The following is a 12,505-nucleotide window of genomic DNA, read 5'->3' as shown; positions in this document are numbered from 1 at the left end:
TTCAATTAATTACATATTAAAAATAATTGCATTACTTTCGGGACGCAGCCTGCATGCTAGCCCGAAGGAAGCAGTAGTCAATAGAGAGAGGCGCAAGTGGCTATACAGGTGCCTTTAGTGTTTTACTGACGATAATTGGTGAAATTATCCAACCAATCGCCTCTACGTTTGAGCTTTGTAAAACGCATATTTGTCACTGCTAATCCGTGTTATTCACAAAAATTCAATAGCCTTTTTTTCTCTTTAATAGGTTTTCGTATTGATTTTCATTCCTTGCTCTTTTCGATTCTATTGATGTCGGTCGCTTCGTTCGTCGAGGCTAGATGGGCCCTGCGTGTTCTGGACTCACACTGGACTCTCAAGTGGACTTGGTCGCTGGTCGAGTCTCCCTCGGAGTTGGCGGCGGCGCAGCGGTAGTCCCCGGACTGCTGCCTCCTCACCCTCTGCAGGACCAGGCTGGAGCCGCTGACGATCACACCGGCACTCGTGTTCTGCGCCAACTGATGACCCTGCGAAGAGAGAGAGGGAGATCTATAGGTGAGGACAAGGTGTCTGAAAGTTTAGTTTATTTAGGACCCCGCGAGTCACCGCTAGTGTGTGGCAGGGAGTGGTTACACACCAGACTACCCTTGACACAAAACATCTTTCTCTCTTAGCGCGGTGGGACACACGTTATTTTACTCTGATCCCTTAAAGTTCCTGGGAAAAATGACATCTGCTTCTTTTTATTCATATGATGAATAGGTTGCAAAAAAACTCCATGAGGGAAGATAAGGCTTTTGTGTTACAGAAAATCTTGAGCACTTCGGGGGATTATTGACTGATAAAGGCCAGTCAGTGGCTGACAGTGATTCAGGAAGTTTTGAACTAACATAAAGTGAAGACAAAGGCTACTGAATTGCTAATATTTTTCTTGCTTTAAACGGATTATATAGATAATGTAGTATTGCCTAAATCGGATTTCCAAAAAGGCAAAACTAAGCGAAGGGTGGAACAGCCGAGAGGGCGGAAATACAGGTAAGGCAAATACCTGTAAGAATAAACATCCAACATTTACAAACGTTTTAATTTTATTATCACGAGAACGTATAAAAATGCTGTTTTTTTAATTTACATCCGTAAACATTGAAAACTTCAGTGGCAAACATCCCCACGGCTTGCGCAGCGGTCTGGCTCAGTCACGGGCAAATGACACCTGCTCGTGTTTCCCGTGCACACGAGGCGCACACCCCGTGTCACTACTATCCAGCCGTGACCCAGGCATGCATTTTTCGCGGTGATCGGTGCCATGCCTCCGTTTGTATACCGATGCCGTGATATGTAAGGAAATGCCCAGTCATGAAGATAAGAGTATCATTAGCTAACGACCTAAATGCAATTCAAAAGTGGTGCGAGAGATGGGAGCTAGAAGAAAGTTTGAATTGATGTGTTTCGGTGTATTTCACCGGAAAACATTTACACAATAGGGAAGAAAATATAACAAACGTGGAATCGGTCAAATACTTGGATGTAACGCTGACTACGAATATGTCCCGGGGAAATCACATTGGTGAAATTTGCGGAATAGCTGATAAAGAGTTGGGATTTATGAAAAGGATACTCGGGAATTGCAATGAAAGAGCCATGGAGCTTTGTTATTTCAGGTTAATTAGGCCCCCATCTTGAGTATGCTAATTTTAATTAATAGTTAATATCACATCTCAAAGGAGCAATGAGTGAAGGGGCGATCCATCTCCTGAAGTTGGCCTTAGATTGAGGGGTAGTATAGTATCTGAAATGAGCAAAGAAATATGAGAAATGGTTTGGTAAACCCGCAGACGACAGTTATCTGTTTTTGCATGAATGATGTCGACGTTAGTATATTTCAGATATTTTCAGATATTTTAATACCCTACAAGCCACCTCCGGGGTGCGTGGCTGGGGGGAGGGGGGTAATACATACCAGACTAATTTTGATTCGAATATTTTTACCCCCACCACGGTCTATCGTTCGTTAAAAATGTGGCATCTTAAACCCATCTGTTCCACACTTAATCTCTCTGGATTTATTGACATGATCTCGCCTATCGTAGTGCTTTGGGAATAATAATGCATTTTCAACATCACTGCTAAAAAGACCTCTTCCAATTTATGTAAAATATATCAATTTTAAGATCTCATAAAAGTAAAATCATGTCCACAGTTGTAGTGAATGTTTTCGGATGTTTTTCAGCGATTCGTCTCTTCTTTTATGACTGTTCTGTTCCGCATTATTGCTGAATCCTCAGGCGTCGACGTCCAGAACCCAGTGCGACTCGATCACTCATGACCACCCGCCCTCGCATCGTCGATTCGGGCGGATTCGGACTTGTGTAGGCCACGGTATATCGCTGTATATGGATATTTAATGGATTGCGCTCGAAATTCGGAGATGAACTGCTGTTGTGACTGTAGCGATAAGAAAACTGATTCATGCCCGCCAGATGGTTAGGACTTCCAGATGAGTGTTGCTGTGGTATTTTGGACCGTTCGGTTGAGCCTTCCTGGGTTGCAGAGAAACGATAATGACGGTAGCAAATGTGGGGGACGTGTTTGGGGCCTCAGTTTTTAAAAACTCGCTCGGCCCTTCCCAGGTTTCCCATCGCCCCTCGGGGCCATTGGTGTCTGAATATTTTATTGAGCCCAATATATCTTTTTGTGGCCGAGAGCCATGGCATGAGAATCCAAAGAGGGCAACCCCCGTCGCCTGAACCCCAGATCGATTCTAGTGGCAAGGGCGTTGGAGTGTGCGTTCTCCCACGCTCTGAACTGCTCTTGCCCTTCAAGGCCTGAATGATCCTCCTGGTCGCACCGAGATTTTCTGTCTTTTTATCTAATGAGCAGTGAAGATTGGCGAATAAAAAGTAATGAGACATTGTTTTCCCTCTTTATGTCTCACTTATAATATGGTAATACAAAGCGCGACCCTTAAGAAGTAGGCTTTAATTATGAACGAGAGCGAGTACAGCAAAGAGATATTATTATTATTTGGGTAATATACCGGTTAAGGTAGGTTTTTGGATGGAAAAAACTACCCAACAAACATTTCATTACTCCCAACAAAACGCAAAATCCATCATCCTATTCTACATCAGGTCCCTCTTCATCTCTGAGTACTTTCTTCCTCCCTTCATCCCGTCCAACATCCCTATCCTGTTCCTTCCCTTTCCTCTTTTGCCCAACATTCTCCCCTCTATCACAGTCTTCAACATCCCACTGCCGGTCAATACCCCCCTTCATCCACTTTTCCTGCCTCCATAGGATTGCTCCCAACAAACCCCTCTCTTCGCCCACCATACCAAGTACTTCCTCGTTTGTTTTCTTCTCTGCCCATTTCACCTTCTCCATTCTTCTCCACAACCACATTTCAAAAGCCTCCCATCTACGTCTATCCTCCTGCTTCAATGACCACGTTTCCGCGCCGTATATAGCTGCGCTCGATATCAAAGTTTTTTACGAGTCTTTTCTTAACATCCTTACTCAACGTCCCTCTCATCAACTCCCTCATCCTTGTGAAAGCCTCTTCGCCTAGCGCAATTCTTCTCCTTACGTCCCCTACTACTTTGAATGACTTGTTTAAAGGGTACTCCGTGAAGTTTTCCACTATAACTAAATTGATAGAAGAATTTGATTGTTAGTCATTCAAAAACAGAGTGCTAAGTTAATGGAATAATTTTGAGGTAGATCATTTATTTCTAGCTGTCAGGAATATATTACAATCATAATTATCGTGCGTTTTGTTCGGTTTTCTCAATAATACGAGATAGGGCGAGAAAGAGGGAGTATTTTAAAAAATGTTATTATGCTGCTAACAGAGGCCAGTGAAGTTTTTATTAAAGCCGTTGAGGAATAATAACTTCAAAATGGTCGCATATATGGTGGTCATTTTTTTGTATCCCAATAATATTTCATTGGTGCCAATTGATTGAAACTGATACAGATCCGGTAAGTGGGTGCTGTTTTAATAAATTTCAAGGTTTTGTAAAACTTAAAGAAGAAGTTCTTTTATTGTGAATAAAGCAGTAAAGGACGGATGGAGTCGTAGGAACCCAGTTGGCCGTCATATATGTACTGTTGATTACTGAGGTATGATTGAAAATGGCCACGCCATCTATGAAGTGTGCATTACTAGTAGTTATTTGGGGAGGACTCTGAAAGCAGAGATCATTTGCGCCAGAAGGGATAGGTGGATGTTCTAGTAGGGGTAGAATATTTCAGTGAATGGTGAAGTGTGGAGAGAAACGCGGCGTTGGTATCAGCCTATTTTTAATGACGAAAGGCGCCAAGGGGTCCAGCTTAACGTCCCATCCGACGGACGGCGTACTCACTTGAAGTGCTCTGCACATATCACCCCAAGAAGGGATCGGGATACCTCTGAAAAGTATCTGCTGTTTCAAGGAATCAAACCCAGGCAATCTTGGTGGAAAGCCAGTACGCTATCCACCGTATCATCGCGATGCAGATACGAGTGTTTATAGTTTCAATTGATGGGAAATAATAGAGAGCGGTTAAATGTATGCAACGTAAGCAATGTCATGAAAAGCCAAAAGTATTGGGCAGTCAATCGCTCGCATTTGGATGCCATTGACCAAATATTCTAAAGGTTAAACCATACAATGCCATCTTTTTTATTCAATCCATGAAAAGGAATCTCGGAGTGATAAAAATCCGTTGACAATGTGGAATCTAAACGTCGAGGTCCAAGGAGAGGTCCGGAGGTGTGTCAAATTATGGTGCAGGTCCATTTCAGTAGTTCCACCCAACTGTTCAACCGGGGTGACCCGGTTTAAAAGTGACTATAGCGTGATTTGTGACATTTCCTTCTTGAATTGAATAAAAAATGAAAGGTTTTTAATATTTCCTTATTAAAATTTCCAGCTTTTATTAAAGGCCCGGAAGGTCATTAATAAAAAAAATAAATGTAAGTCAACGTTGATTTTTGCATAATTATCATTACTCATAATAAGTAATAAGTATCATGGATAAAGAATATCTAAGAAAATTGAGCAAATATGACAATTAAGATTCTAAATTACTTATATCAGAATATGAATATGGCATTTCTTAGAGTCCAAATATTAGTGTATGACGCATCGCAATAACAATATCAGATATATTACCACAACATGGTTGTCGTTTAATAATTAGTCCATAGTTTTTCATTGCGATATTGTTAAAGCAATGGGATAAAGCTGATTAATGAGTACGCCCTCTGCACTTCAATATTAACAGTTTTTTTTTTAATAAATGTCAATGATCTATAGAGGTAAGAAATAACTTTTTAAGTCCCGTTGACATAATAGTTATAAACTGTTATAAGAATCCATTTGAACTCCAGACAGAGAGATACGTATAATGGAGACTATTTCCCGGATTATACTGCGTATCACAACCGACCCCTTTCTCCATTCTAGGCATTTAATGGATGCTGCATGGTATTAAGGCTTAGCGTGACTCGTTACGACACACAGCTCAAGGAAGTGGCGTGAAATCTCGGAACTGGCAGGCATTACGCTCGGATATTCTCTAAACCTTGAGAATATTGGATGGGTGCAACATTTTGTAACATTGGAACTGTAAAAAGTGTTATACATCATATTCATGGAATGTAAAAAAAGTATCGGTGACAATTTTTTCCTGACGTGTTTGCGTGAAGCGCTGAATTCAGACCGCTGGTTAAGTGTACTGGCACTGATTGGCATTGATTAGTACAAACACCATTATCACTGAAAATTTGGCGATAGAAAGATCTGCGCTAAACTCGTCCTCCCGAATATCTTGACCAAGGACGACCAAGAGCAGAGTCGAGTGTATGCTTAGAAGACATTCTGTAACGCCATCGCGACGATTCCCCAACCGCCTTACAGTCCCCCGACTTGATATCAGCAGACTATTTTCTATTCCCCAAAGTGAAATCCTTCCTCAAAGGACACCACCATGGGACCGTAAGTACTGTCTAAGAGGCTTGCACGCGTACCCTTAAGGACATTCCGCCTACCAGGGAGCTTTCAAGTCGTGGAAAAGCCGAAAGGGCCAAAAAGTGTGTCGACGACACGGGAAGTACTTTATGAAAGGATTTTGAGGAATTGTAGCAAAATCTGAAATTATTCCATTTAACCAGAAATTTTCCAAATGAATTTTACGCAAAGCATGTAAGTGTCAATGATGTTATTTTCAATGCATAGTCGCGATGCTTCTTTGATAAGCTCTGGATCCTTCGGTACTCTTGTGGCCTTCGTAATTTTAGGATTTTAGTATTTTAAGAAAAACAACCCAGTAGTAGTTTATTTCAAATATTTTATTTTATGAATCACGGAAGTACTCTGTGAAACGCTAAATATTTATATGTATAGTCAGTCAGGCAATATTCTCGGCGAATGTACCGCATTTGTTTTTAATTCTACGATCGCGTAGGATCGAATGTCCATGCAATCGAATGCCACCATTAACGATCGATCTAATCGTGTATATGACATCCAAATTGGTAATTTTGTTTTCATTGGTACGGTGTTTTTTTTTCACAGGAGAAAATTATACGGTAGAGGGGATGATTTTTAGTGTATTTTGTTTAGTGACAGATTTAAACCATTACCATCACTGCTCAGCCAAATGTAACTGGCAAATTTGAAGATCACGGGCAGTTTAGTGATAAAAAATATATACGATAGAGAAAGTTTTTACCGGTGACTTTAGTTTTCTAGAGGCCTACTTCATTTTGCAACGCAATCGTTGTTCACTCCTAAGAACTTCCGGTGACGCTGCCGGCTTCTGTAACATCTCAGCATATAGAAGTTCGCCGATGGGGAAGTGGAGCAGTGGACAGCGGCGGTCTTGAGATCCTCGTCGTCCTCAAACCGTTGACCACCGAGCCAATGTTTCGAGTACAAGAAGAGGAAATAGTTGCTAGGTGCGAAGCTGGGACTTGGCATGGAAAGAGTTCCATGAGCCCTCCTCCACGCAGCATCCTTAGTTCTTCATGTTGGTCTATTGGATCGCACTTCTTGGTCCACTTGTTGCAGGATTTCACCGGTCTGGATATTTGGTCTTCTACTCCGCTCTTCATCGTGCAAATTTGTGCGGTTAATTTAGAAGTCACAATACCATTGTCTAAAATTTCCTTCACTCATTACTGTTTGTCCATAAACAAGGCAATGAATTGGGGCTGGTGATGATCGGTCCTTTTGCTAACAAAAATCAAATCACACGATTTTCAAGGGCGTTGTCATCAGCATACACCGACAGAAAAACGATTACTGAATCAAAATTGTAACTTCGGTGGCTTTGGAAACAATCGATAGACGGCGCGGTATGCGTACAAGCTGGTCCTGACTAAATTTAAATATAAGAAGTCTTATTTATCGTATATGCCTCGCACATTGTAATATACATTTAAACAATTTTGCTCAGCGCTCTGTATTTAAGGCGACTGTTCAGTAAATTCTTAATATTTGATTATGAGTACAGGGAATAATCAAATATTTTTCATTCATGAATACCAAGATGAGCGCGTAGGTATTTATTTTTCGTCCTCCGGTTCTCTATTCTGTTCCCCGTCGATGTAGCTCTATTATTTTCTTTGAATGCCTTCAGACAATTTGTTTGATTTCTTGCGACTTGCTTTTGGGTTGCGTTTTTACTTGTTCAATGAATTTTTACTAATGCCACGAATTTATAGGCTGTGTGAGTATAAAGGTTTCATATTTTGTTGATTGCGGAGTTGTTTTAGATTAACTCTTTATTTTATATAGAAATTTATTCTGATATTTTTCACCGCTGGAGCGATACTATTTGTTCGTAGGTTGTCTGAAATTTAATTACTCACTAAGCATGAAGTAAGTCTTCATTTATGAGTGCAGTGAATCGCACAATTAATGCAAGCGTGCAATGAAAAATTAACTCTGGTCGCCTGCTATATTATTCGCATAGTTTGAGATTATTGAACTTATTATTTGCATGTCTGGTTAGCATGAAATATGACTTTAATTCAGACAAATGCTAGTATGATATCCAATTTGCCACTATTTAAATATATTTATTTCTATAAATATGCGCGCAATAATTGACCGAGAGCTGCTTTCTAAATTAGACCGCCTCTCCCAATCTATGGAAAAAACAGAATAACTCGGCTATCTCCAATAAAGATAGAGGTAATCAAGCCAACAAAAATGTATAATTTTGCAAATGAATATAGTGTAGACAAATCAACCATTTAATTGACTCTATAATTAGGAACTTTACTTAGGATGTCGCCCGAATCACTTCACAAAGTAATGGATGCTATATTACTTAAGATAAAACCATATGCATTGCGGTCTTTGAGAGGTCAAAGAAACGGTGCACGCCACACCCACTCACTCCATGGCCTGGGAAGAAAAGGAGAAGTGATCAGGATGAAGTCGATGAGTCTTTCGCTCTTCGCGACAAACAGCTCTTCAAGCATTTTTCCTTTGATAAATGCGAAGCTTTTAACTGCTGCCTCTTTCAACAGCTACGAATGCCAGCAATACACTGCCCTAAAACATTTGGAGGAAGAAGATCCCAGTAACAATGCCCTCCCGAACGCCTACCGACCTCTCCGGGGTGAAACATATGCGGGGCAAGCAAACATAAATTTTAGCATTTATTAGAAGAGTACGGGGTAAATGTGATGAAAAGGTCAAAGAGGAATGTTATCTTTCATTATTAAGGTCTCTTTTAGAGTATGCTGCGAGTATGGGAACCTCACGAAGGTGGGTTAATTGCCGAATTGGATGGCGTACAGCGTAGAGGAAGTGTATATTTGTAAAACTTTGTTATGATAAACTTAGTTGCGTATCCAAAAAATATTAGAGCAGCTAGGGTGGGAGCGAAGTGAAGGTTAAATGTTACTCACGGAGCGAAAGGTTAAATTGCAGATTGAAGCTCTTGCATAAAATGGAAGGACGTCTCTTTACCAGTGCTGTTGAAAAGGCGTTATTATCCCCATCGTACTACGGTAGGAGAGATCGTGTCAGTTAAATTCGAGAAATTAAGGGTAGATCAGATAGATTTAAGATGTCATTTTTCCCACAAACCATAAGGGATCAAAATTACATTGTTCAACCGTGGCAGGCATTATTCGCGACAACAATAAAAGGGGGAACACCTATAAAAATAATAGGTACACGCTGTCGAAAATAGAGGTTTACAAGATTAAATTTCTATAAAACACTATTTCAGAAATATACCATATAAATTCAAATCTGGCATCCTAATGCCCCTCGCCGTTTGCCCTCTAGCCAGGTGGGGTGGAGGTTAATGTATACGCATGAAGTCTGTTATATTTGTGGATTGTCCGTCCGGAATGCGTAGGATACTAACCGGGAATAAGTGTCTGAATTGTATGTGTGCCTGCCCTCCTTTGACGTATTTTCTTGTCCTCTTTGTGTAGGCATGGGAATAGCTTCTAACCATGTAATACTCGTAATATATGTAGGAATGTAGTATGATTGGGGTTCGGTCGCCCCCTTCCCATGCGATTTTTGGTAGCTCGCGGGGTACCAAGTACATGAAGAAATATAGTTAATGTATGTCGGAAGGCTGGTGACCTAACACTCCCCGCCACACGTCCTTTCGACGGCTTGCGGGGTCTTGTGTAGATGTAGGCTTTTATTCGGGGTAAAACTAGTCTGGTGTGCATTCATCCCCTAGCGGTGCACACACCATTGTGGCTTCCAGGGTATAAAAATATGTAAAAGAGAATTTAAACACTCCTTAGCGTAAAATATAACAATTGGGAGAAACGCCTTACATTGCAACATTCCTGGAAGGTGAGATTTCTCAAATGCCTGCAATATTTCCCAACCGTCGCGTCTGCTCGCGTGCTACAAAGTGGAGAAGTAGTTTGAAGCTCGGGCCAGTCAGGGCAGCTGAGTCCCAAAATTCTTGAGTCTTGGCTGTGGAAGGATCCCATTTTTTTGCTTTTATGTGAATTGAACATGCGATTGTAAACGACGAGAAGCTTATACAAAAATTCAAATGAAGCCATGTTCACCTGTGCCCCGAATATTTATTTTGTTGTAGACAGTGAATGGAATAAATACGTGCAAGCGGATCAAGTCGCCCGTTTCATGGAGAGGGGAGCGGAGATTGATTGGGGTGCGGCCGGGGATTCTTTCATTTTTCGCGACATCAAAGCAGGCACTCAATTTTCCCGCACGCCTCGGGGTGGTGGGCGCGGTGGCGAGTAGTTCACGGAGGGAAGGCGTGGCAGCGCTCGCATCAGTCAACCAGCGCCCTCCCCTTCAACTGTCAAAATCGGAGAAGTTAAGCTCCTCTCCGCTGGGTAGCGTCGCCGTCGCGGGAGCAGGCTCCGTTATTTGTGGGCCGAGGCCGCCCAGTCAAATAAATGCGATTCCTTTTCTAAGGATTGATAGTTCCTTTTTCCTGGGGTCATGATGGCCGCCGCGAGTCTTCTACTGCCTCAAGTTACATTTCATTTTTGAGATGCGTGACCTGAAACGTCATCTTTGTCATTTTGCATTTTACCCGCCCACGAAACTCATTTTTCTCCTCCGCCACCCTCTTCCGCCGTTTTTGATTAATTGAAAGTCCTCCAAAGGGAACGCTCATGGCTTTCAGTTCACCGGAGATTCTCTCAGAACCCCCGAAGAAACACTGTACTCTACTGTAGTTGAATAATGTGACAATGGTTTTATCTTTGCGAGTAACTCATCATAGATATACTCGTGGGAGTCCAAAAACCCTTTCTAATTTCACAAAACACTCCCTAAATTCTTTCAGCTCTGCTCCCCGGCGAACTTCAATTCCTCTTCGTTTTGCCTTCAACGCACCATTCTGCTCTCCACCGATTCTCAGACATTTCTCCTAATCAGCCGTCGACACACCCCTCAATACATACCCTCACTCCAATGTTTCTGTCTCTTCCAATATTCTTCTCTCACACCCTTTCATCCCTTGTCCCGCCAAACTCTTTCCCGCTCCTCTTCTTTTCCCTCCACTTCATTTTTTCCGCCTTCATCCATTCCCAATGATCGAAAGGCGTCCCTGAAAAGTCTTTCATAGCGCCACACTGCGTCTGTTTTTGTACCGATATCTTTTACCATACATATATTTTGAAAAGTTAACAGCTGCGTAAACATATATACTACTTACTACTAGACTAGACTAGTCAAAAAATAATTTAAACATACGATTTATAAAGGCTAATTTACTCATTTATAAATGCTTCTAATGCATTTACTATAATTTAAACGAAACTACTTTTTACAATTTTATATTACTAGAAACTTAGTCATGAATTCTTAGACAAGGTTTGTTTAAAATGTATCGGAAAATGTTAAGGAACAATAGATTTATTTCAGATATTACAACAACAATGCCTTAAAATATCTTCCAAAAGTGCATCCATTGAGCGTCGACACACTTTTCAGGCCAGCGACTTCTTCACGACTCGAAGGCTCCCTGGCAGGCGAATTCTGGAAGTCCTTAAGGATACGCGTGGAAGCTTCTTTTATGACGGCACTTCGGGTTCCATGGTGGTGCCCTTTTATGAAGGATTTCATTTTTGGGTATAGGAATAATTGTCTGATGGTGCCAAGTCTGGGGAACTGTAAGGGGATGGGGAATCGTCGCGATACCATTGAGGAAGGTCTTCGCAAGCAGAAAATCGACTCTGCTCTTTTGGTCGCCCGTCTAAAGACCTTCGGGAGGACGAGTTTGGCGCAGATCTTTCATCGCATCGCCAAATGTTCAGTGATATTATAATGGCGCGTGTGCGCTGTCACTGTCTCATCAATGCCAATGCACAATATCTGCGATCATGCGCACACTTAACCGACGAACTTAATTCAACACTTTAACGCACCCATTAGCCTCGGCCATCGATGAAGAGCTTGTGCCACTTGAAAACTGCGGTTTGTGACATGCTTTCATCCGTGAACACATACTGCATTATGCCCGAAGTCACCGTACCCGATTTTCCCAGTCAAACACAAAATTTGAAGGCGTACCGCTGTTTAATCGTTCGCTGCATATTGCACTTTCACCGAGTAACTCGACAGAGGTCCTCCGAATAACCGCGATCCAGCCTGAATGAGCGCTCGCAGACGATTGGCGCTTGATCAAGGTCAGATCTCCCGCCACCGACCTGCGGTGTGCGAGCAGGCAGTTGGAATTGGCAACGGAGTTGAGGAATGGAGTTGGATGCGGATGGGAATGCGTTTTCGCTTGGGATGAGAGTGGCAAGAGGACGCGGAAACTTATGAAAAAAAGTCGGAATTTTTTATCCGACCATCAAAGCAGCATGTGCTTTTGGGATGTTGTCGGAAAACGTCTGAAATTGAAAAGGGAAATGCACTGAGGATTTCCTCTGGAGCAAGGAAACAAACGGTTCTTTTTCATCGAAACATGAATCAGGTTGAATTGGACTTGCTGTGAAGGGGACACGGCCAGACGTCGCTAATGGCCAGGGCGTTTCGAGTCGTGGTGCGGACTCACTCCATTCAAA

At 42.0% G+C, this 12,505-nt stretch overlaps 1 protein-coding gene across 1 annotated transcript in view; it reads right to left on the bottom strand.

Annotated features, from left to right (window-relative positions):
* Nucleotides 1–12,505, bottom strand: part of LOC139699004 (nephrin-like) — an 874,868-nt gene that overhangs the window by 29,230 nt on the left and 833,133 nt on the right. Inside the window, exon 9 of the mRNA XM_071597999.1 lies at nt 350–509. Within this exon, the coding sequence (XP_071454100.1) occupies nt 350–509 (160 nt within the window). The remainder of the gene's footprint in view (nt 1–349; nt 510–12,505) is intronic.

This window comes from Hetaerina americana, unplaced genomic scaffold (genome assembly GCF_022747635.1).
Source record: "Hetaerina americana unplaced genomic scaffold, ioHetAmer1.1.p SCAF_9, whole genome shotgun sequence".
Taxonomy (NCBI): Eukaryota; Metazoa; Arthropoda; class Insecta; order Odonata; family Calopterygidae; genus Hetaerina; species Hetaerina americana.
This window is presented reverse-complemented; position numbering and strand designations above follow the sequence as displayed.